General features: G+C 39.2%; 2 protein-coding genes across 3 annotated transcripts; both read left to right on the forward strand.

Annotated features, from left to right (window-relative positions):
- The first annotated feature begins 2,183 nt into the window (after nucleotides 1–2,183).
- On the forward strand, nucleotides 2,184–13,324 carry LOC107085088 (zinc finger protein 281-like). Of its 2 annotated transcripts, none has more exons than XM_015375235.1 (7): nucleotides 2,184–2,337; nucleotides 5,228–5,753; nucleotides 5,897–6,010; nucleotides 6,098–6,221; nucleotides 7,690–7,773; nucleotides 7,879–7,997; nucleotides 9,271–13,324. In XM_015375235.1, exons 2-7 carry the CDS (start codon nucleotides 5,301–5,303, stop codon nucleotides 10,879–10,881), a joined length of 2,505 nt encoding a protein of 834 aa, XP_015230721.1. In that variant the 5' UTR covers nucleotides 2,184–2,337; nucleotides 5,228–5,300; the 3' UTR covers nucleotides 10,882–13,324. The 2 variants fall into 2 exon arrangements, with proteins under 2 accessions (XP_015230721.1, XP_015230722.1); XM_015375236.1 differs by lacking the exon at nucleotides 2,184–2,337 and adding an exon at nucleotides 2,346–2,560.
- Nucleotides 13,325–16,374: 3,050 nt separating this feature from the next.
- Nucleotides 16,375–20,447, forward strand: LOC107085091 (zinc finger protein 281-like). The gene has a single exon (XM_015375238.1). The coding sequence runs from the start codon at nucleotides 16,481–16,483 to the stop codon at nucleotides 18,011–18,013; it is 1,533 nt and encodes a 510-aa protein (XP_015230724.1). The 5' UTR covers nucleotides 16,375–16,480; the 3' UTR covers nucleotides 18,014–20,447.
- Nucleotides 20,448–26,496: the final 6,049 nt, after the last annotated feature.

Consider the following 26,496-nt stretch of genomic DNA (forward strand, 5'->3'; position numbering starts at 1 on the left):
ATATATATATATATATATATATATATATATATATATATATATATATATATATATATATATTTGTGTATAGCAGAGATACCACCAGACCCCTACTATCTTTAGACAACATGACACTCTATCTAAACTGAATGACCTTTGCATGTTAGTTGGTAGTTGTGTTACCTCTTTCTCTGTTTTTAGATTACATAAAGTTCACCACGTCATTAGCAATAAGAACAATAATATCTAAATGTTGCCTCAGACTAAGATTATTCCACCACCTACTTGACCTTGCTCTTTGATAACTGAGTTACAACAGTGAATGGGAGATTTTAGGTTGAGTTTGTTGTCTTTTCTCTGTAATAATATGTTTCTACTTGTTTTGGAAATGTTTCTTTATGTTTTTATAATACCACACATTTTTTTTTATACGGGTTTGTTCTAAATATGATGGATCTGCCGTTATACCCACAGTGCTATTATGAATATTATTAAAGTTTAAACGGCAAACTAAGAGGCATGAGTCAGAGGGCACATTTTAGAATTAAGATTTAGCATACTGTATCTTGTGAACAAAAAACAACATTAAACATTCACAGACAGCACAACCTTATAAAACTTCAAAGTTACTTTTGAACTATTTGCATAATGATTTTTATGTCAACACCAATTATTAATATATGTTTAGTAGCATTTAATACATTGGAATTAAAAAAACAGATCATTAAAGAACTACAGCTAAATAATATAAATTAGCTACTAATGATGTGTAAGGTAATAGAAATGAATACAAAATATTTTTACTATTTTTTCACATGTTATATTTCTAGGGAAGAGGATTAAGGCCACTAGGAAAAAAAGTTAACTGATTTTTAATTTTCACTTCAGTTCAATATGGGAAAAAAGTCAGAATTCTAATATTAAAGTCAGAAATTCTGAGATTAAAGTCAGAAATCTGAGAAAAAAGTAAGAATGCAAAAAAAAAGTCAGAATAATTAGAACAAAAATTCTGAATGCTGAGAAAAAAGTCAGAAATCTGAGATTAAAGTGAGAAATTCTGAGAAAAAAGTCCAAATTTGGAGATTAAAGTCAAAATTCTGAGGAAAAAAAGTCAAAATTTTGAGGAAAAAAATCAGAATTCTGAGATCAAAGTCAGAATTCTAATATCAAAGTCAGAAATTCTGAGATTAAAGTCAGAATTCTGAGAAAAAAGTCAGAAAGCTAAGAAAAAAGTCAGAATACTTAGAAAAAAATTCTGAATGCTGAGAAAAAAGTCAGAAATCTGAGATTAAAGTGAGAAATTCTGAGAAAAGTCAAAATTTGGAGATTAAAGTCAAAATTCTGAGAAAAAAAGTCAAAATTCTGAGAAGAAAGTCCAAATTTTGAGGAAAAAAGTCAGAATCCTGAGATTAAAGTCAGAAACTCTGAGAAAAAAAATCAGAATTCTGAGATTATAGATTAGATTAGATGAGCTTTATTGATCTCACAGCGGATAAATTAGAAGGTAAATAAGAAGGTGCAAACAAGGAGGAAAAGGTGAATCAGGAATAAAAACAGAATAAAAATAAATAATATAAAATAAGAAAATAAAAATAAGAAATAAAAAAATACAAAGTAGTAACACAGAGATTTGAATATAGTCAGAAATTCTGAGAAAAAAAAGTCAGAATTCTGAGATTAAAGTCAGAATTTGGACTTTTTTTCCCATATTAAACTAAAATAAAATTTAATAATCAGTTAATTTTTTTTTTTCTTTTAGTGGCCCTAAACCCCATTCCGTATATTTCTGTGTGTAACACAACTGTGAAATAATTACATTATTTTTAATGATTCATCTGACATGTGAAAACCAGGAAAACTGAAAATTAGAACATATTTTCTGAAATTTCAAATAAGCACAAATAAAACAAACAAAAAAGCTCTGTCCCAAATTACCAAAGGCTGCATTTAGGTCTCATTTTAATAAAATATCAAACACACTAGATTCCTTTCATCCCAAAGCTGATTAGTGCTCTTAGGAGTTTTTTTGTTGTTGTTTTTTTTTGCTTGTTTTTTTTTTCGTATTTGGGGAAAACAAATGTGCTGAGCAAAGAACTTTGAAAGAAGACCTCAAGTCTGACGCATTTACGGAAAACGGTTTATTTTTATTTCATCCCGTATTTAGCTGCAGTGAGCTCCTCTGCAGCCTTCGCCTGTCTCCTCTCACGACCCGTCCGCTGCACCCATAATTCCCCGCTCCGGGACAAGATGGAAGAAAGCAGCAGCCGCCGGAGAACAATGTTTTGGCTATAAACCCCCATCAGCGGCGAATACAGACACAATATAGGCACGTTTGAAACTAGCTGCGGCCATGCGTAGGTGAGTGGGAAGCCAAACTGCATTTTATTGACGTCGAGCTTCGGACCTTTTGTCGAGAATTAGGCGAACAATTGCTCGGCTAAGCGCAAGCAGGAGATGCACGGAGTCGCAGCATCATTGTTTCTGTTGCCTGGGCCCTAATGCGGCTCTCAGACAGGGGCAGCTAAGAAGCTAACCTGCTAGCTCGTGGCGGCTTGATTGTTATAAACACAACTCCCCAGAAGTGAGTAGTTTTAATTCTGTTCGGCCTTTTTAGAGTTTAAAAATACTCGAAACCCGTTAATTACACGGGATTTCACTGAGCACTCGGTCTGAGTGGGATTTATCCGTTGATAATTAAAGCTTTAGTTAGCTATCAATAAATAGAGCGCCAGCGCTGCTCGCAGCCAGACAGATTTGATTTCACGGGCGTCATCAAAGCTGGGGAATTGGAGAATGAGCAATACTTCAAAGCAAACGTGCTATTTCAGCCACTTTAATAAAGCGAGCCTCAAATTCCCCCCAAACTATCCAGTTTGTCTCACTTTATGGGTGCTTTCTAAAAGTATTACTTTCTCAACGGGTTAATAATAGAGTGATCTGCATTTAATCACGAGCCCTATTTAGCTTTAGCTAGCTTAATAGCAACTCCAGGTAACACGCTTAAACACTACATTGTTGTTTTTTTATTTTCTTGTTGATTATTTCAAAGATGAATGATTTGTCTTTACTTTTAAGATTGGCATAGGTTTATTTGAAGGATAAAAAATTGGTTTTAAGGTAACAGGATTGATTGTTTTGGTTGAGGACGCAGAGATGCTTTGATTGTCTCATTGTAGCAGGCTAACTATGCTAACTAGCTGGCTAACTATTATGCATCACAAAAGCTCATCCGTTTTCTGTTCGTGCTGCGTCGCTTTGCCAAATGGTCACCAGGTCTAGACTAAACAATAAACTCTTCAGTCGCTCTGTACGTGTTTAGCTACACGTCTGACTTAACGCTGTCTAACATAACGCAGAAATGTATCCTCGGATTTGACCTAAATATTGTTTTGTTGTAGGCAAGGGTGCTGAAGCGATTAATTTGTCCGTGTGATCGAGCCAGTCTCCTGAGTTTTGTTTGCATTTTTTTCCTTTCTTCCCAATCTAAATCAGCATGTTTTAGGTTCCTTATGGGGGGGAAAATGGATGTGCATTAAAAGCAGTAAAGGCACCACAGCATTCATATTTTGGCAACAGTCCATGTCACATGTGGCGTTGAATTTGGAACAATACAAGCTGGATTAAACCTTCCAGATATCATATTAGGTTGTTTTGGTTTTTTTCCTGTAACATTTTGCACTTCTGCCTTTTACTGTATGATGTTTTTAAGAATTTAAATGGGGGGAAAAAGAGAAATCTGCAAGAAAATTCTTTTTAGATTATGATCCTACTCCAGTCTGGTTAAGATTAAAATCTTACATAAATTATAAGTTTTGTTCTTATCTATTATTAGCTCTGTTACGGTCAAACAATCCTCTCAGTCTTAAGTATTTTTTAGCTTTGTTTTTACTTATCTTTAGTTTTTTCCATTAATATCCAACTTTAAATCACAAAAAATAAATAATAATAAAAATACAACGTCCGATTATCTAGATTATGGACATAGCTTGCAGCAGAGATATTTGGAAAAAAATAAAACAAGAACCATGTAGCCCACCTTTTTTTTACAACCCGCACATTTTTCTAAACCTGTCAATAAAAATCTGACCATTTCAATATACTTCACTGTCCTTGAAGCCACCATTAGAAGAAGGGTGAGGGAAAACCTAGGTTAATGGTAACTAATGTGTTTGTTGCAAACTGCACAAAAATACACTGCGGTTTCCTGTTTTTAAAATAGTATGCAATGCAAGTAGAGATAAGCGTTGGATTTGTAATCGCTTGTTTTTGAAACTAATACACAAATAAAAAAAAACTTCTCATCTAGAACTACCTTGTTAAATAATATTTCTACCTCTCCTGCTGTTAGTTGATTTTGTTAAAGAGAGAGACATTATAAAAACAGAATACAATTATTAGAGCTGACATTTTTTGCTAATTGAGGATCTGGCATTTAGCTTGACTAGTTCTACTAAATTAAGTAATATTCTATGGGGGAGTGGCGGCCTAGTAGTTAGGGCATAGAGCTTGGAATCCTGAGGTTCTGAGTTCAAGCCCCCCTCCCACAGACTGCCATTCGGGGCCCCTGAGCAACACCCTTAACCCCACATTGCTCCCTGGATGCCCACGATGGCAGCCCATTGCTCCCCAAGGCGATGAGTAAAATGCAGAAGTACATTTCTCCAGTGTGAGATCAATAAAGTTCAAATATTATTCATATCAGGCAGATTTGGAGCCATGCTCCAACTTTGCTGTAGTCCGTTTAGCCTTCCTGGTATCTTTTTAAAAGTCTTGCAAACTTAAAAGGATCACAGGCATGTTGTAAAAATACACCTTCTATTTAAAAAGCTTATTTTATCTTTGCGGTTTTTCAGCATTTGAAAGAGATATGCTAGGACTAGTCGAGCTGAAAAACGTCCTAATTTTAGTCACGAGGTTGTCTCTTGGTACATGAGTATTTGCAGCCTTATTGCTCAGTGATTATTGGGAACATTTCAGTGGTTTGTGGGAAAGCGGAAAGATAAAGAGATAAAAAGTATAATGTGATCATGTCGTCCAATTTAACTGCTGCTGTCTGGTTGTTATCTTCCATCTTTTACTATAGTGCAGTTATGCAATTCTTTTTTACTAAAAAATTTACTGTGTTACTTATTATAGTAATAATCACACCAAAACATCATTTCTAAGGTGTTAAAAGTACAGCTAACTTAAATGTTTCTTCCATTTTACTTTCTCATGAAGACATGTTTTTATCTGTTCTCTTTTCCAGAATGGTCTCCTCCTGCATTCCTCATTAGATTAATCACCCTCCTGCTCCCCCTGGCACAAAGTAAATCACCACCATGAGTATTATTCAAGACAAGTTGGGTAATGAGTTTTTGCGCAATGGAGGCATGGACCCCAATTTCGCACCAGGTATGCTTATGTTCAGCCACCTGCCACCAGTCACCAGCTTTACACGCCTGGCATCCCAGTCCGTCATCGGCGAGCTTCCGCAAGAGATGATTCTGAAAAAAGAGCGAGATTCGCCCCCAGATCACCAGGGCTCCGTAGCTGCCAACACGGGGGGCTTCCTTCACAGCATGGGCATTAAACAGGAGCGGCTGAGTGAGCTGGATTATCGAATGCCCCTCTATAGCGGGGGCGGAGGAGTCGGGGTCAACTGTCCCGGAGGGGGCACAGGGAAGAACGCTACTGACATGCCTGATATGTCTTTTGGAAACCAGCACCAAAATCACCAGAACATGCTATTGCATGACCTTAGCCTCAGTAATGTTCGTAGTTTGGGAGAACAGGTAAGAAGCAGCCTGGTCTCCAAATGATTTAACATATGATTGGTCTGGCTTTGTGTTTAATCATTTTTTCTGCTCTGCTTAAGGGAGGCATGCAAATGATGCTTTCTCTAAAGTCTTCTTTTTTTTGTTTGTTTGTTTATTAGATTCCTGGAAGACCAGGTAAAGAGCCAAAAGAGTCCTCAGGTAGAAGAGGTCGAAGGAGCAACGGCGATGGGCAAGGAGGGAAAGCACGGAGGAAACGCAGTGATCCTTCAAAGGTTAATCAATGAGATTTCCCCTCCTCTATCAGTACAAAAGTATGTGTGAATGAGAAAAAAAAACATTTCTGTGTATATTCTCTGTAGGGTATGATGTTGGATGGGGATGGAGCCTGCTTATCCCCCAACTCCAAACCACATATCTGTGAGCACTGCAATGCTGCCTTCCGCAGCTCCTACCACTTGCGTAGACACGTGCTCATACACACAGGTGAGCCTTTTCTTCATTTTTTCCTTTTGTTGATTCATCCTGAGTGTATCCTACTCTGCAGTAATTGAGTCACTTCACAAATCCCACAACAGGGAACTACAAAAAAGTCAAATGAGCAATAGATGCTTTATGACTCCCTGTCTGTGACCTCTTATAGGCTGTTAAGCTTTAATGAAATACATGTCCTTTATTTTCTGATGATCTGAATTGGTAAATGTGGTAAGAACCATGTTACCTGTGTTTGTTAGTAGGTAATAAGCTTTATACCCAGAAGCCCCAAAGACTGCAGTCTTTTCTCCAAACCAGACATTTACAATCTGCAGCAATGACTCATTGATTACTCATTTGTTTCTCATCATGTTAGTCACTCACTTTGCTGGGAATTCTTGTCTTGGCTCTTTGGATCCAACCTAATAAAAGACTTAAAGGAAAAGTCTACCCTCTCTTTTACTTTGTTGTTTTTGTAGTTCTGTGCAAAACTCTTTAAACTTCAGAGAATGTGTCTCATGAATCAGCATTTTTTTTAGAGATGCTGTATGCCGATGCATCTTTAACAGTTCAGTATAAGACTGAGCTTAAAATCTACTATTTTGGTTTGTGGGGAATGAAATTTGCAGCTGTGTGTGGAGCGGCCTACCTAGAATCCTATTGACCTAAGATTATTTTTATCTAGTAATTCCTTTTGATATTTTCAGATTAGTCTTTATTGGACAATCTGATTAGATTTTTGTGTATAAATTCTAGCAAACTGTTATTACTGTCTACTTGGAAATGAACAGTTTAATAAAACCTTTATTGAAACTTGTTTAATTTACTTGCTAGTAGTTGTATAGATTTTTATCTGTTGTTTTGTATGAATCTATTAGATGTGCCAAATATAACTCTGGTAGTATATATTTTATTACCATTATTTTTAGGAGCTTTTGAACAACTGATAAAATCTTCTGAATATGAGATATTGTCTAGAATCTCTTATGAACAAATACAAAAGCTTTCATTAGAGCTGTTGTCTCAGAAAACTCTTTATCCTACAAAAAACATTACACTTTTTTTTATTTCAAACGATGAAAGGTGGATAGATGCTCTAAATTCAGTTAATTGTATCTGTTAAAGTTTTTTTATTTTATTTTTTTAATGGTCTTTCGGAGTCTTGAATTACCTGAATGGTAAAAAATATTGGTACTATTGTACAGGAGTAAATAAAATACTTTTATCCGACTGCTGATTTAGAAAGTATTTTACTAATCCACTCTTATCTTCTCTTGTTTTTTGTTTTTTAACATTCAAAGTAGCTGTTGCAACCCAAAGAAATAAATGTTGTACCTATAGTGTTTATCTGGGTGGGAACAATATTGTTTCCAATAAGTCTCCATGCCAAAAACAAAGAGTATTTCTGTTCTGTCTTTTCTACATGTTGCAAAGTTTTCTTTTATGTTTTGTGCAAATGTATTTGTTCTTGATATCACAGGTGAGAGGCCTTTCCGATGCAGTCAGTGTAACATGAGCTTCATTCAGAAATATCTTCTCCAGCGGCATGAGAAAATTCACAGTGGTGAGTGACGGCAGACAAATTTATCATATACTAAGCCTTTGTCAAGATGCATGGTTTCCCATCATAATCTTTGCCAAGTAACATTTTTACATTTGTCTCTTGCAGGGGAAAAACCTTTCAGCTGTGACCAGTGTAACATGCGTTTTATCCAGAAGTACCACATGGAGCGACATAAAAGGACGCACAGCGGGGAGAAGCCTTACCGCTGCGATACATGCCAACAGGTAATGTTCTTCCTTTTCAAACTTCTTTCTACCATGTAAATTCACTAGTATTTATGATTGTTTCAAATAAGCCATTAGTATTCAGCTTGTTGGGTACCATTCAAGTCACAATATAAGGGTGTGTTCACACCTACCACATTTGGCTGGCTTTAAAGGCACTGGAGGCTCAATTAGAATTCCTCAAGTTATGGGTCCTACTTTCTGTTCAATCACCTTTCCGGGTGTCGACGATTAGAACTCTATCCGGGGTAAGAAAAGAGATCTGGACTGCTGAGTTGAATTCCTTAGCTTTTTGGAGGTCAGACTCACATAATTGACAATGATCTGATTAAGACTACAGCCTTCTGGGGCAAGAACTACAAAAACAAAAAGTTACACAAAAATAGCACAAAATCTAAAGCTCCCCGTTAACAAAACCAAAACATGTGAAGGTGTGTACTTGGCATGAGTGACACAGTGTAAACTTGGAGAAATTATTACATTTTGTTAAACTGTGAGGTAGGCTGCACCTAACATTACTCCTAGTAGCTCCTAGTGTTGGCTCGGAACATTAGAAGCTCCCTATGCTTAACTATTTGGGCTAGGATAGCATCCTTCCTTACTGAAAGCACTATTCAGATAGCAGCTATGATAACTGCTGACGTACCTCAGTGTCCTTACGGATTTGAGATAATTTGATTGTGAGTTCATTTCCCTCTTTGGCCCAGATCCTTTGTTTGAAGTAGTCTTAGTCGGACTCAAATTCATAAAGCATAAGTCTTATTAAACTTGGTAAGCCACAAGGTTCCAGCAAGGAATGGCTTAAAGGAGACATACCTTGTTGCTGCCATTGAAGTTTTACTCAATTTCCAGGTCTTCGCTCAGTCCTGTCAGTCATTTCTGACCAATGGGAGAAATTATCATCAAACATATTGCTTTTCTAGAAGCTGCAAAACTACAACATTTGAATTGAGAAAGCTTCCTGGAGAGGTGGCGAAACGTCTTCAAATCTTGAAAACCAAGTCCAGTGGATATTTTTTTAATTTTTACGGAATGACTATGACCTGGATGACTGAGAACCTTCATCAGCATACTGCAAAACTACAATTTTAATACAAACAGCACCAAACTAAAAATAAAAATTAACTTTTGGTCCGGACCAAGCAACCAGACCTAAATACTTTGCTGGTTTGAATACAATCTGTAAATTCGGCTAGATGTTTGTTTCATTTGTGAATAAGATGGGTTTTTTTTGTTTGTTTCACTTCTAAGATTTCCTTTTTCTTTTGTTTAGTTCTTCTCTAGAACAGACCGGTTACTGAAGCACAAACGGACTTGTGGAGAAGCCATAAAGAAGGTTCTAGATCCAAACATGCTGGAGCTCAGTGAATCGGAGCTAGGCCAAGGCAGCTATTCACTCTCTCAGGGAAACTCAACCACCTCGGGACGCAAGAGGGGAAAATCTAAAAACGGCGAAGGTGGGGAACGCAAGAAGAAAAAGAATGCCTCAGCAGCAGCTTCCTCTGGGGGGATGGCCCGTGACCTGGGCCTACAGGACTTCAGTATGGAGCACCCCTCAGGCTCTGATCCAACGATGCAGGGGCGTTCCCCCAAATTGGTCTTTAAGAAAACCGGACGCAAAGGGCTAGACAAGGGCCTCATGTCCCTGGAAGATGGTGCAGATGGACAGAAGCTGTTGGGCCAGAAGCCTGATGCGATGGATCATGCAGAGGCTTCTGCCCTCGATAACATGGGTCTACTTCAGGGGCCTGGGGGCAACAAGCCAGGTCCCACCACCAGCAGCAACTATGATGATGCAATGCAGTTTGTCAAAAAGCGGCGCTATCTCCATGCTGTCAACAATGACTATGGAGCTGGGTCTCTTCACATGGCTTCCCAGGGTAACAACGTAATTCAGGGTTCTCTGGGGCCGGAGCCCACCCTGGCCATGCTGGACTCCTCGCCACTTGAACTCAAACACGATAAATCAGGCATTCCAGACGAGGTACTGCAAAGTCTGCTCGATCATTACAGCCATAAACCAGAGGGACCCCACCACGATGTGACTTTTGACCTGTCCGACCACCCGCACCACGTGGATCTCCAGCCAGCAGCTCCCGTCACCCCTGAATTGGAAGATGACTCCCCCAATGGGGGTGACAAAACGGCAGTAATGAGCGAGTACTCCAAATTCCTCCTACAGGCCCTGGAGCGCACCAGCCATAGCGGACCCTTCCCTAGCCTCGGCCCAACGGGTCCTTTCCCTCTTCTGTCCAGCAGCTCCAGCCCCACCGGCCCCCTGTTCTCAGACAAACATGCGTACGGCTCCTCTCCTTTAGATTGCGTCTACCCGCCCGCCGTCTCCTCTCCTCTGCCCATTGCTCCCCCTTCGTCGGCCTCCTCTTCATCCTCCTCAAAGTCACATTATGGATTACTCGTCGGATCCCCCTCTCAAGCGAGCTACCACCTCAGCCTAGAATCTACCAGCCACCAGCAGCTGACTCCGTCTCAGGAGCTGACCGAGCAGCTGGAGAAGCAACACTCCCCAGGCACCTTCAACCTCCCGCCGCAGGAACTCACCACTTCCGAGGGCTCAAAGGGGCAGCAGTCGAAGACAGGAGGTAGCGGAGGGGCCTCCAACGGCTCCAACTACCCAGACCTGTCCCCACTCAACCCTCCAAAAGAAACGACGTACCAGATCGAGAACTTCGCCCAGGCCTTCGGCTCCCAGTTCAAGTCCGGCCGGCGAACCCCTCTGAGCTACGGCAGCGACCCGGGAGCAGAGGTGGACCACAGAATACGGACTCCAGTGTCAGAATTCTCAGGGTATACCAGCTTGTTAGCTGACGTCAGCGAGCCAGTGAGTACAGGATCAAAAACCCCAACAAGCCAAAGTTTCAGATAAGGGTCAAACGAGGTGAAGCTCTAAGGGGGGGGCATTTTTCATCGCTGTCCACCGAGCCTCCACAGACGCTCCAGTTTTGTTCCTGTAGCAAAGGTTTTTTTTTTTTATGAACACTGCCATTAATTGTTAATACAAAATGACCAGGGAGGGTCTTTTATGGCCTCAAAATGCAATTTTTTTTAAAGATATTCTCATTTTTATCTTGTAGTCACATATGTTTTTGTTAAAGAGTAGTGATTTTTGATATGAACTTACCGTAGATTTAAATGTAATTTAAAAAGAAAAAACATTTAGAGGGTAGCTATGAACATGCTTATTTTTTTCCTCCTTTTTCTGAACTGTTTGTGATTTTTTTTATCAATCATCATACCATTGTAAAGTAATGAATTATGTTGATGATTTCAATAATAATAACTTTGTGTCAGGGAAAGGCCCAGAATTCAAATGGCAAAAAAAAAAAATATATTGTCTGTTACAAGAAACATATGAACTCAGGAAAATAGGCAAAATTGTGTAATAAGACTTTGTATTTTGAGATGCAATTAGCACAGTTTTTACAGGCGTATTTTGAGACTACAAAGCTTTTTTTCGTTTCTTAGTTAGTTTTTTATTTTATTACTTGTAAGAACAACAAAAATGACAATACACGGTAATGTTTGGTTTCTACTGCGCATAGCTTTGTCGAGATTATGGTACTGTTGTCTCAGTGTGAAGACATCCACATTTCTAACAGCCGCGTCTGCATGGATTTCTATCAGCTGTAGCAGAGTTGCCCGTTGTTTTTCACGCGGCTCGTTTCGTATCTAGTTGTTTCAACATTACTGAGTATTGTAGCATCAGGTGACTAATTTCTATCTAGAAGTAACTGTGCAGGATGCAACGAGCATTGAGATGGCGATCTTTTGATCATGCCGTTTATTTAGTTTTTTTTTTTTTTTTTTAAATAAGTCACCACTTTTCTACTCCACTCCTTGCTGTTCCTTGTGTCAATGGAATCAAACAAGCACTTTTTTAAACAAATCATTGGAAACAACAATAACCCGTTCAATTTGCATATGTGATCGTGATTATTATGCTAATGGTTATTGCTATTTTTAAGAGGAGAAAACTGTGAAAGGGAGGGAGGGAGGGTTGATGGGAGGGTCGGCCAAGTGATTTGATAAGGGTTTGGCCGTGGGCATTTAAGGGTATTTTGTGCTTTTTATTTTGAGGGGTAGATTAAGAGGGATAGAATGGGTGGGATTTTTTTTATTTTTATTTCCGGTTTTTCGGGTGATGTAAAAAGACAATTTGCCATAATTTTGTTATACAATATTTTGAGAGTACCTCTTTGTATTTAAGTGTTTTTGAGAGTTGGGCTGACATGCTGGATCCCTTATACGGGTATGTTGGTTACATACCTTTCTATTTATTTACCAATAGCATCACTCAAACTGACTTTGTAGCAGATCCTTTTAGGCAAATAATCACGGACCTACTCCAAATCCTTCACCTCTTTGTTTTTGTTGTTGTTTTTATTCATTACAAGAAGCGGTTTCAGTAACACGGTCCAGAAAACTCCAGATTAATCCATCTCCCAAACCCAAAATGCAGCCCTGCACTCACAAGAATAAACAATGGCCTTCTTTGTCTTCCTTGGCTAAAGCCAATCTGTCTGGCAGCCAGGGTTGATATTTAATTTAGTTGATTTCCTGTGACCCCCCCCCCTCTTTCCTTCCTTTTCCCCTGTCTGTGAGTACCACAGCTCCGCCAGAGACTTCGAAGCTGCTCAGATCATATGGAACAAAGACTTACTGACCAGCAACTTCGCTCCAAACACACTATGCTTTTAAAGAAGAGAAAAAAATGAGTGGATGAGATGGAGGGGAGAGAAAAAAAAAGACAAAAAGATTGACCTAAATATACCTCATATCATTAAAGCGTTAAAGGAAAAAAAAGCAGGGACACGCGTTGTATGTAGTGGACATATTTGTAGTATAGGTTCGACATATTGTATAATCATTTAACACTGCCTGTGTTTACAGTTTTAGAGCAAACGACTCATCAAAATGCAAATGTATTATTTTTGTTTTCTGTAAAAAAAGAAACATCCACGCCAAGCAGTGTTGAATTATAGATGCCTCATAGAACATTCTTCTCATTATATCCCTTATTTTTGTTACTTGCCATAATGTGTTTTGATATGATCTCTAGAAGGATATTGTTTACAAAATGTACAAAAACACTAAAAATCTGTTTTGTTTTTCCAGTTTGCATGAAAACATTTTTGTACTGCTTTTTTTTTTTTTTGTCACCTCAATACCAAATTTTTGTAGCAGATCTTCCCCCTCTCCCCAGTTCCTGTCTTATTTGATCTAGAGTCCTTGTGTCATGATTTCCAAGGCAATACCTGTTGAGATGAACGGATTTGAGAAGCCAATAAAAACGTTTTGTTACTGAACGAGTACGGACACTGGTGATTTTAGATTATTCAGATAGTTTTCTTTTTTAGAGCACAGATTAATTTTAGTCCTGCATCATTGATGTATGGTTTTGTTCATATGTATATGTATCTGTAGTACACGAATGAGGGGAAGATGGAGCAGGAAATCGACAGGCGGATTGGTGCAGTGTTTGCTGTGAAGTGTGGGCTGTACTGGTCCATTGTGGTAAAGAGAGAGCTGAGCCAAAAGGCAAAGCTCTTGATTTTTCTTTTTTTTTTCCCAGTCGATCTACGTTCCTACCCTCATCTATGGTCATGCCAGCTTTCAGTCATGCCCGAAAGAACGAGATCCCGGATACAATTGGCCGAATTGAGTGTTCTCCATAGTGTGTCTGGGCTCTCCCTTAGAGATAGGGTGAAGAGCTCAGTCATCCGGGGAGGACTGAGAGTAGAGTCACTGTTCCTCCACGTTGAGAGGAGCCAGTTAGGAAGACGCATCCCTGGTGAGGTGTTCCGGGCATGTTCCACCAGGAGAAGGCCCAGAAAGAGACCCAGGATACGCTGGAGGGACTGTTTCCTGGCTGGCCTGGGAATGCCTTTCCCCGGAGGAGCTGGCCCAAATAGCTGGGTAGAGCGACCTCTGGGCCTCCCTGCTGAAGCTGCTACCCTCGCGACCCGACCCTGGATAAGCGGAAGAAGATGGATGGATATATCATATACACACTAGTCAAAAAGGTAACAGAGATTCAATTAGACTTATATAAAATCAAACCTACCACTCAGGCAGCAACACATAATTTCAAATGCTGTTGTACAAACTCCCCATTGAAAAAGAAAAACTAAAAACAGAAAGCTGCATCCTTGGTTTAACATAGAGCTGTGCACTTTAAAGCAAAATACCCATAAAATTTGGAGAGAAAATTATGCTCTCAATGCCTACAGGAATCCTACCTAGTCTGGAAAAACTTTGCTGCTGTAAAAACAGATCTCATAAAGCAAGAGCAACATATTTCTCTTCATTAATAAAGGAGAATAAGAATAATTGTAGCTGTCTTTTTAATGCAGATGTCAAACTTACCCAGAGCCATAGCGCTGTTGAACTGTTCACCCCCCCTCCCTGCTCTTAGCAGCAATATTTTTATATTATTTATATATAAGATTGATTCTATTAAAAATGAGATACTTAGCTCCTCTCTAAATATAGCTATTTAATCTCTGAAAGGGTGCTACACAGTGAGCCAGTGGGTAGCACTGCTGCCTTGCAGCAATATTGTTCTAGGTTGGATTCTCTGCCCTTGACAGCTGGAAATGGGCACCAGCAGCCTTTGCAACCCTAGCAGGGATAAGCATGACGTTAAATGGATGGATGGATGGATCTCTGGAAGGCGAGGTAGCATTTGAGGTAACCATAGGAACTGAACTGGGTTTGGACTGCTGCTTCAAAGCCTTCAAGTTGTATTTTAGGACCAGTTCTAGCAAAGTTATTTAAAGAAGTATTCCCTCTGATTTTCACCTCTATTTTAGATATGATTAATCTATTCATGTTACAATTATATCTACCTCAGGCTTTAAGAAAGCTTTAATTAAACCTTCAGAAACCAATCCTTAGATCTTTTCTAATCTTCTAATGTACAATTCCCTCGAAAAACACACCAAAGTACAGCACATTAGAAATAAAACAAATATATATATTGCATAAGCTTAAAGGATACACTAACAAGTAAAGTAAACGTGTTTCTCATTCCACCATTCTGTTGAGAAGGGTTTAGATTATTGTAATATTAGTGATATAAAAGCTACTCTTAAAATGTATGTTCATCCTATATTNGTAATGTTCTTACTTTTCAAACTTCTTTCTCCCATGTAAATTCACTAGTATTTATGATTGTTTCAAATAAGCCATTAGTATTCAGCTTGTTGGGTCCCATTCAAGTCACAATATAAGGGTGTGTTCACACCTACCACATTTGGCCGGCTTTAAAGGCACTGGAGGCTCAATTAGAATTCCTCAAATTATGGGTCCTACTTTCTGTTCATTCACCTTTCCCGGTGTCGACGATTAGAACTCTATCTGGGGTAAGAAAAGAGATCTGGACTGCTGAGTTGAATTCCTTAGCTTTTTGGAGGTCACTCGCATAATTGACAATGATCTGATTAAGACTACAGCGTTCTGGGGCAAGAACTACAAAAACAAAAAGTTACACAAAAATAGCACAAAATCTGAAGCTCCCCGTTAACAAACCCAAAACGTGTGAAGGTGTGTACTTGGCATGAGTGACACAGTGTAAACTTGGAGAAATTATTACATTTTGTTAAACTGTGAGGTAGGCTGCGCTTAACATTACTCCTAGTAGCTCCTAGTGTTGGCTCGGAACATTAGAAGCTCCCTATGCTTAACTATTTGGGCTAGGATAGCATCCTTCCTTACTGAAAGCACTATTCAGATAGCAGCTATGATGACTGCTGACGTACCTCAGTGTCCTTACGGATTTGAGATAATTTGATTGTGAGTTCATTTCCCTCTTTGGCCCAGATCCTTTGTTTGAAGTAGTCTTAGTCGGACTCAAATTCATAAAGCATAAGTCTTATTAAACTTGGTAAGCCACAAGGTTCCAGCAAGGAATGGCTTAAAGGAGACATACCTTGTTGCTGCCATTGAAGTTTTACTCAATTTCCAGGTCTTCGCTCAGTCCTGTCAGTCATTTCTGACCAATGGGAGAAATTATCATCAAACATATTGCTTTTCTAGAAGCTGCAAAACTACAACATTTGAATTGAGAAAGCTTCCTGGAGAGGTGGCGAAACGTCTTCAAATCTTGAAAACCAAGTCCAGTGGATATTTTTTTAATTTTTACGGAATGACTATGACCTGGATGACTGAGAACCTTCATCAGCATACTGCAAAACTACAATTTTAATACAAACAGCACCAAACTAAAAATAAAAATTAACTTTTGGTCCGGACCAAGCAACCAGACCTAAATACTTTGCTGGTTTGAATACAATCTGTAAATTCGGCTAGATGTTTGTTTCATTTGTGAATAAGATGGGTTTTTTTTGTTTGTTTCACTTCTAAGATTTCCTTTTTCTTTTGTTTAGTTCTTCTCTAGAACAGACCGGTTACTGAAGCACAAACGGACTTGTGGAGAAGCCATAAAGAAGGTTCTAGATCCAAACATGCTGGAGCTCAGTGAATCGGAGCTAGGCCAAGGCAGCTATTCACTCTCTCAGGGAAACTCAACCACCTCGGGACGCAAGAGGGGAAAATCTAAAAACGGCGAAGGTGGGGAACGCAAGAAGAAAAAGAATGCCTCAGCAGCAGCTTCCTCTGGGGGGATGGCCCGTGACCTGGGCCTACAGGACTTCAGTATGGAGCACCCCTCAGGCTCTGATCCAACGATGCAGGGGCGTTCCCCAAAATTGGTCTTTAAGAAAACCGGACGCAAAGGGCTAGACAAGGGCCTCATGTCCCTGGAAGATGGTTCAGATGGACAGAAGCTGTTGGGCCAGAAGCCTGATGCGATGGATCATGCAGAGGCTTCTGCCCTCGATAACATGGGTCTACTTCAGGGGCCTGGGGGCAACAAGCCAGGTCCCACCACCAGCAGCAACTATGATGATGCAATGCAGTTTGTCAAAAAGCGGCGCTATCTCCATGCTGTCAACAATGACTATGGAGCTGGGTCTCTTCACATGGCTTCCCAGGGTAACAACGTAATTCAGGGTTCTCTGGGGCCGGAGCCCACCCTGGCCATGCTGGACTCCTCGCCACTTGAACTCAAACACGATAAATCAGGCATTCCAGACGAGGTACTGCAAAGTCTGCTCGATCATTACAGCCATAAACCAGAGGGACCCCACCACGATGTGACTTTTGACCTGTCCGACCACCCGCACCACGTGGATCTCCAGCCAGCAGCTCCCGTCACCCCTGAATTGGAAGATGACTCCCCCAATGGGGGTGACAAAACGGCAGTAATGAGCGAGTACTCCAAATTCCTCCTACAGGCCTTGGAGCGCACCAGCCATAGCGGACCCTTCCCTAGCCTCGGCCCAACGGGTCCTTTCCCTCTTCTGTCCAGCAGCTCCAGCCCCACCGGCCCCCTGTTCTCAGACAAACATGCGTACGGCTCCTCTCCTTTAGATTGCGTCTACCCGCCCGCCGTCTCCTCTCCTCTGCCCATTGCTCCCCCTTCGTCGGCCTCCTCTTCATCCTCCTCAAAGTCACATTATGGATTACTCGTCGGATCCCCCTCTCAAGCGAGCTACCACCTCAGCCTAGAATCTACCAGCCACCAGCAGCTGACTCCGTCTCAGGAGCTGACCGAGCAGCTGGAGAAGCAACACTCCCCAGGCACCTTCAACCTCCCGCCGCAGGAACTCACCACTTCCGAGGGCTCAAAGGGGCAGCAGTCGAAGACAGGAGGTAGCGGAGGGGCCTCCAACGGCTCCAACTACCCAGACCTGTCCCCACTCAACCCTCCAAAAGAAACGACGTACCAGATCGAGAACTTCGCCCAGGCCTTCGGCTCCCAGTTCAAGTCCGGCCGGCGAACCCCTCTGAGCTACGGCAGCGACCCGGGAGCAGAGGTGGACCACAGAATACGGACTCCAGTGTCAGAATTCTCAGGGTATACCAGCTTGTTAGCTGACGTCAGCGAGCCAGTGAGTACAGGATCAAAAACCCCAACAAGCCAAAGTTTCAGATAAGGGTCAAACGAGGTGAAGCTCTAAGGGGGGGGCATTTTTCATCGCTGTCCACCGAGCCTCCACAGACGCTCCAGTTTTGTTCCTGTAGCAAAGGTTTTTTTTTTTTATGAACACTGCCATTAATTGTTAATACAAAATGACCAGGGAGGGTCTTTTATGGCCTCAAAATGCAATTTTTTTTAAAGATATTCTCATTTTTATCTTGTAGTCACATATGTTTTTGTTAAAGAGTAGTGATTTTTGATATGAACTTACCGTAGATTTAAATGTAATTTAAAAAGAAAAAACATTTAGAGGGTAGCTATGAACATGCTTATTTTTTTCCTCCTTTTTCTGAACTGTTTGTGATTTTTTTTATCAATCATCATACCATTGTAAAGTAATGAATTATGTTGATGATTTCAATAATAATAACTTTGTGTCAGGGAAAGGCCCAGAATTCAAATGGCAAAAAAAAAAAATATATTGTCTGTTACAAGAAACATATGAACTCAGGAAAATAGGCAAAATTGTGTAATAAGACTTTGTATTTTGAGATGCAATTAGCACAGTTTTTACAGGCGTATTTTGAGACTACAAAGCTTTTTTTCGTTTCTTAGTTAGTTTTTTATTTTATTACTTGTAAGAACAACAAAAATGACAATACACGGTAATGTTTGGTTTCTACTGCGCATAGCTTTGTCGAGATTATGGTACTGTTGTCTCAGTGTGAAGACATCCACATTTCTAACAGCCGCGTCTGCATGGATTTCTATCAGCTGTAGCAGAGTTGCCCGTTGTTTTTCACGCGGCTCGTTTCGTATCTAGTTGTTTCAACATTACTGAGTATTGTAGCATCAGGTGACTAATTTCTATCTAGAAGTAACTGTGCAGGATGCAACGAGCATTGAGATGGCGATCTTTTGATCATGCCGTTTATTTAGTTTTTTTTTTTTTTTTTTAAATAAGTCACCACTTTTCTACTCCACTCCTTGCTGTTCCTTGTGTCAATGGAATCAAACAAGCACTTTTTTAAACAAATCATTGGAAACAACAATAACCCGTTCAATTTGCATATGTGATCGTGATTATTATGCTAATGGTTATTGCTATTTTTAAGAGGAGAAAACTGTGAAAGGGAGGGAGGGAGGGTTGATGGGAGGGTCGGCCAAGTGATTTGATAAGGGTTTGGCCGTGGGCATTTAAGGGTATTTTGTGCTTTTTATTTTGAGGGGTAGATTAAGAGGGATAGAATGGGTGGGATTTTTTTTATTTTTATTTCCGGTTTTTCGGGTGATGTAAAAAGACAATTTGCCATAATTTTGTTATACAATATTTTGAGAGTACCTCTTTGTATTTAAGTGTTTTTGAGAGTTGGGCTGACATGCTGGATCCCTTATACGGGTATGTTGGTTACATACCTTTCTATTTATTTACCAATAGCATCACTCAAACTGACTTTGTAGCAGATCCTTTTAGGCAAATAATCACGGACCTACTCCAAATCCTTCACCTCTTTGTTTTTGTTGTTGTTTTTATTCATTACAAGAAGCGGTTTCAGTAACACGGTCCAGAAAACTCCAGATTAATCCATCTCCCAAACCCAAAATGCAGCCCTGCACTCACAAGAATAAACAATGGCCTTCTTTGTCTTCCTTGGCTAAAGCCAATCTGTCTGGCAGCCAGGGTTGATATTTAATTTAGTTGATTTCCTGTGACCCCCCCCCCTCTTTCCTTCCTTTTCCCCTGTCTGTGAGTACCACAGCTCCGCCAGAGACTTCGAAGCTGCTCAGATCATATGGAACAAAGACTTACTGACCAGCAACTTCGCTCCAAACACACTATGCTTTTAAAGAAGAGAAAAAAATGAGTGGATGAGATGGAGGGGAGAGAAAAAAAAAGACAAAAAGATTGACCTAAATATACCTCATATCATTAAAGCGTTAAAGGAAAAAAAAGCAGGGACACGCGTTGTATGTAGTGGACATATTTGTAGTATAGGTTCGACATATTGTATAATCATTTAACACTGCCTGTGTTTACAGTTTTAGAGCAAACGACTCATCAAAATGCAAATGTATTATTTTTGTTTTCTGTAAAAAAAGAAACATCCACGCCAAGCAGTGTTGAATTATAGATGCCTCATAGAACATTCTTCTCATTATATCCCTTATTTTTGTTACTTGCCATAATGTGTTTTGATATGATCTCTAGAAGGATATTGTTTACAAAATGTACAAAAACACTAAAAATCTGTTTTGTTTTTCCAGTTTGCATGAAAACATTTTTGTACTGCTTTTTTTTTTTTTTGTCACCTCAATACCAAATTTTTGTAGCAGATCTTCCCCCTCTCCCCAGTTCCTGTCTTATTTGATCTAGAGTCCTTGTGTCATGATTTCCAAGGCAATACCTGTTGAGATGAACGGATTTGAGAAGCCAATAAAAACGTTTTGTTACTGAACGAGTACGGACACTGGTGATTTTAGATTATTCAGATAGTTTTCTTTTTTAGAGCACAGATTAATTTTAGTCCTGCATCATTGATGTATGGTTTTGTTCATATGTATATGTATCTGTAGTACACGAATGAGGGGAAGATGGAGCAGGAAATCGACAGGCGGATTGGTGCAGTGTCTGCTGTGAAGTGTGGGCTGTACTGGTCCATTGTGGTAAAGAGAGAGCTGAGCCAAAAGGCAAAGCTCTTGATTTTTCTTTTTTTTTTCCCAGTCGATCTACGTTCCTACCCTCATCTATGGTCATGCCAGCTTTCAGTCATGCCCGAAAGAACGAGATCCCGGATACAATTGGCCGAATTGAGTGTTCTCCATAGTGTGTCTGGGCTCTCCCTTAGAGATAGGGTGAAGAGCTCAGTCATCCGGGGAGGACTGAGAGTAGAGTCACTGTTCCTCCACGTTGAGAGGAGCCAGTTAGGAAGACGCATCCATGGTGAGGTGTTCCGGGCATGTTCCACCAGGAGAAGGCCCAGAAAGAGACCCAGGACACGCTGGAGGGACTGTTTCCTGGCTGGCCTGGGAATGCCTTTCCCCGGAGGAGCTGGCCCAAATAGCTGGGTAGAGCGACCTCTGGGCCTCCCTGCTGAAGCTGCTACCCTCGCGACCCGACCCTGGATAAGCGGAAGAAGATGGATGGATATATCATATACACACTAGTCAAAAAGGTAACAGAGATTCAATTAGACTTATATAAAATCAAACCTACCACTCAGGCAGCAACACATAATTTCAAATGCTGTTGTACAAACTCCCCATTGAAAAAGAAAAACTAAAAACAGAAAGCTGCATCCTTGGTTTAACATAGAGCTGTGCACTTTAAAGCAAAATACCCATAAAATTTGGAGAGAAAATTATGCTCTCAATGCCTACAGGAATCCTACCTAGTCTGGAAAAACTTTGCTGCTGTAAAAACAGATCTCATAAAGCAAGAGCAACATATTTCTCTTCATTAATAAAGGAGAATAAGAATAATTGTAGCTGTCTTTTTAATGCAGATGTCAAACTTACCCAGAGCCATAGTGCTGTTGAACTGTTCACCCCCCCTCCCTGCTCTTAGCAGCAATATTTTTATATTATTTATATATAAGATTGATTCTATTAAAAATGAGATACTTAGCTCCTCTCTAAATATAGCTATTTAATCTCTGAAAGGGTGCTACACAGTGAGCCAATGGGTAGCACTGCTGCCTTGCAGCAATATTGTTCTTGGTTGGATTGTCGGCCCTTGACAGCTGGAGATGGGCACCAGCAGCCCCCATGACCCTAGCAGGGATAAGCATGACGTTAAATGGATGGATGGATCTCTGGAAGGCGAGGTAGCATTTGAGGTAACCATAGGAACTGAACTGGGTTTGGACTGCTGCTTCAAAGCCTTCAAGTTGTATTTTAGGACCAGTTCTAGCAAAGTTATTTAAAGAAGTATTCCCTCTGATTTTCACCTCTATTTTAGATATGATTAATCTATTCATGTTACAATTATATCTACCTCAGGCTTTAAGAAAGCTTTAATTAAACCTTCAGAAACCAATCCTTAGATCTTTTCTAATCTTCTAATGTACAATTCCCTCGAAAAACACACCAAAGTACAGCACATTAGAAATAAAACAAATATATATATTGCATAAGCTTAAAGGATACACTAACAAGTAAAGTAAACGTGTTTCTCATTCCACCATTCTGTTGAGAAGGGTTTAGATTATTGTAATATTAGTGATATAAAAGCTACTCTTAAAATGTATGTTCATCCTATATTTAAAAAAAAGTCAATCATACATTTACAGACAAAAACACTACAGCAATCATTTTATTATTGCTGATGTATTTGCATTAAAAGCTGTAGAATACAGAAATGTGTGATAAAGATGTTTTTAGAAGGCCTGTGAAAGAGTCTCACATTTATCCCTGCATCCCATCATGCATTATGCTTTGTTCCCATAAGATGGAGCTGTTTTCTACCATGTTTATGTCCACCATAAACAACAGAGTTGTTTAAATGAGAACATGAGGCATGTTTTCAATGTAGAACAAGCGGAGAGAGTATTGGGTGGTTAATTAAAGTCACAGTTTAACCCAGTACCCGAAAAAAATCGACTTCCTTCTTTACTTTAGTGTTGACCTTGATAGCTGTTTTTTCAGACTGTTTTCATGATAACGGAGAATAAAGTCCAAATCTTTGTCTCTTTGTGACTTTTATGAATATATAGGGTTCAAAGTACTGAATATTTAGCTTTTAGTCTTTGGTTTTTAATGCCATTTTGATCCCCTGTATATTTGGACTGACTGTTAAATCAAACATAATATAGTTTTCTTATACAGATTGAGGGGTTTATTCATGTTCTAGGCAAGAAATAAGTTTTAAGACATGTTTTATTGCAAAGTACTTCATGCCTAACAATATATAACTGTAGAATATAAAGCTGTAAAAGAATCGTACTTCTACCAATAATAACTTATGATCTACAGTAAGCAGTTCAAGCAAGTGCAATGGAAAACATTTTCTATTTTTCAGATTTGTTGTTATGGAGCTTTTATTGTCTCACTCTAATGTCAAACATCTTTCAAAAATTGGCTGAGAAAATGTATTGGGTTAACAAAAAATGGCTAAATGTAAAAAAAAATAATATAACTTTTCTATTATATTCATTATTACCACATTGTTCTTTCACAATTTTTCTTTCACAATTTCAATAGCCAAAAAGAAGGTAATTATTGCCAGGCCTGTAGTAATATTGGCTTAAATGTTTTTACAAATTAAAAAGAAAATTTAAAAACAAATGGGTACAAAGTTTCAGACGATATGTTTGGATATTTATAAACCATTTTTTTTTTACACATTAAGCCTGATTCAGAAATGAAGAGAAAAACAAATTACAGGTTTAATTCAGTTTATTTATATAGCACCAATTCACAACACATGTCATCTCAAGGCACTTTACAGTTCACCAGATCATAGAGTCAAATTGATTTAAAGTTTTCTATCTAAGGAAAACCAGTTGATTGCATCGACTCATTGACTCGAATGCAATCCCTCCCACTAAGCATGCTTGTAGTGACAGTGGAGCGGAAAAACTCCCTTTTAACAGGAAGAAACCTCCAGCAGAACCAGGCTCAGTGTGAGCGTCCATCTGCCGAGGCCGACTGGGGTTCAAGGAGAAAGAAAAAGCAGCTGTAAAAGACGGCCCCGTCCAGGAAAAACAAAGCCAGGCAGACAAGCTCTGAGCCAACTCCCATGTCAGAGGATGAAGAAAGTCACCGTCAGAGAAACAGGAATACACAGGAAAAACAGGACTACTCAAGTGAATCTTTCAAGGAGGTCTCAAAGAATCCAAGCAACATTTAACAAACTACAGGCATCAGTTGAAATCAGTGTTCATGATGTAACATAGACACAAGTTGCATTTCTGTAATGGTTAAAAGTAAAAAAAAAAAAAAAGAAAAACTTTCTGGGACAAACACAAAGACTAATTTCACATTTGTAAAAAACAAAGAAAGAATATCCCATAAACTGAGAGACAGAAAGTCAAGCTAGTTGAAACCAAACATGGTGGTTTTAGTGTGATAGCGTGTAATGCTATGTTGTCTCCTTAACTGGTTACTTTTATTATGTGTTGATTTCCTAAATGCATAAAAAACAACTAATGCTTGGAATGTCTTCTCTAGACTGGACAGAATTAAATTTTGCCTTTTGATCCTTCCAAAAAAAACAACTCTACAAATAAGTCACAGGTCTTTCATACTGATGTGAAAGACTTGATGGTGGCCACTACCAGCAAGTTAAAGGGATAAATACCGTTTTCACATGGGACTAAGTGGTAAAGAAAGTTGTTTTCCTTGATAATTTGAAGTATATGTATTTTTCTTATTTCATTTCAGTTTTGTTTGATGTTAAAATTGCTTTGATTTCTTGAATGAAGCAAGAACAGGAAATCTTACATCTATAAAGACCTAAAACTATTAATAGGATCAAATATATTCAGAAGTTTAAACAAGCTTAAAAAACTATCTGTAGAGATTAGCTGATGGTTACTAAGTTAAGCTTTGCTTTAATTTTAAATCGTGTTAGTGCTGATAATGAATATTTTACATGGGGGAAAATGCTAGACTTCTTCATTTAAGTATGTAAGACCTTGTAGAAAAGTATTTATCATGTCATTTTTTCTTCATAGAACTTTTTTCTCCATGAAATAGACAAATAAATAAAAAATCAGGGAAAAAAAACATAGGAAAGATTTTAGTCATCACTTTAAGGAGAGTTTCTGGCAAAAATGTTGTGTTGGGCAGGTGAATGCCCCACAAAGAGATCCTGATGTGTTAATTTGGTAATAAGGATAGCTTGATAACTTAAACCATATGTCGGGGTTGAGCATGGGTCATCTTTTTAAGCAAGCTTTTTATCTACAACTATATATTTTTTCCAAATACATGTTTGATTTAAAGGAGAGGCTATTGGACAAACAAATGATAAGTAATCACTAGTATTTTGATGACAAAAGTAGGAGGGAAACTGGGGGGTGAGGCTTTTTAGTGATAATTGAAATTTATTAATCTCACATTGGGGAAATTTATCTCTGCATTTAACCCATCCACATAGGGAGCAGTGGGCTGCCATTGTGCGGCGCCCGGGGAGCAGTGTGGGGTTAAGGGTCTTTATTTAGGGACCCAGAGTTCAAGCTGTGGGGATCAAACAAGGTACTTGCAACCTCAGAGCACAGCGCACTGCTCTAACCACTAGGCCATCACTTCCTTGTCTGGATCTGCCCGTGTGGAATCCTTAAAATCCCTAATTTCTTAAGAATCATCTGTCTGCGCCGGTTCAGTATTCAATGTTCTAAGCTTGTCGAGTCCAAATCCATTTTGGGACTCATAAACTAAAAACAAATATGGTTGTTTTTTAATACATCTCCTTCTGCCACTTGTGTTTCTTCTCTCATTTTGTTGTTTTAGATTCTCTGACTTGAGGGTCAAAGGACTTCAGGATACAACCTTATCTGTGAAACCTGTGTCTCCCTCCCCCTTCATAAACATTATGGTCCATTTTTAATCGCTGTCGTCATCATGTGTCTGTTTCGTTGCCAGGAACAAAGCAGTTGGGGCTGTTTTATGAGGATAGAGCCTATATGGATGTGACTTTGGACCTCCACTTGTCAGGAGGGGCACTTATTGCTCTGCGATTGCTCCTGTGTTGACACCAAGCAAGTTGATAAAACCTCAAGGTAAAAAGTTACCTTTAGTTACCTTTAGTTGTATTTCTAAATCAGGCTAAATGGTCTGCAAAACATAAGGCGGGTTCATGGTTACTTTAAGAAGCTGCCAACAGTTTAAGCTCTTATGCAACGCTTTAGGGTTTTAGGAAAACAGAATTGCATATTAAATGTGCATTATACTGGTAATTCAAGGTTACTCACAATGCCACACCTTGCTCAAGTGTTTTAGGTGCTGTGGAAATGCTGGGGAAAACACATCCATCAAAAAATATCTGGCTGTATCTCAAGACTTTTGGAAAGTGGCCATTATACTGATGCTCAAACATTCTAGGGGTACCATGTTTGGCTTGAACTGCTTAGGATTCTGAAGGTTTTGCTCCGTCCCAGGAAATGTTTCTAAAGGAGAATATCTAACCCAAATGTCAGTTGTAGGTTATTGTAAATCTTCTTTAACAATCAGTTATATTCACAATATTGGTGCTCATTATTTTTATTTTTTTTTTCCTATTTCCTCAAAGCATTGTAATAATTAACTAATGTTGATAAGACACAAGCGATGGACACAAGTCAATTTCCGTGTTTGTGCAACAAACTTGGCCAATATAGTTGATTGTTTGGTTTAAGTGGGTTATTACTTTTTAAGCTGGGCCAGCTAGGGATATTTTTCCCCTCTTAATGTGAAATGTTCTTTTGTTTTTTGTATTAAGGTTATCTTTAAGCTGAAATTTCTGTTGATTTGCCACATTTACGTTCAACAAACAGGCAGAGAGGGTTAGTTCTTTTTTTT

Source organism: Cyprinodon variegatus, unplaced genomic scaffold, assembly GCF_000732505.1.
Source record: "Cyprinodon variegatus isolate N-32 unplaced genomic scaffold, C_variegatus-1.0 Scaffold115, whole genome shotgun sequence".
Lineage (NCBI taxonomy): Eukaryota > Metazoa > Chordata > Actinopteri > Cyprinodontiformes > Cyprinodontidae > Cyprinodon > Cyprinodon variegatus.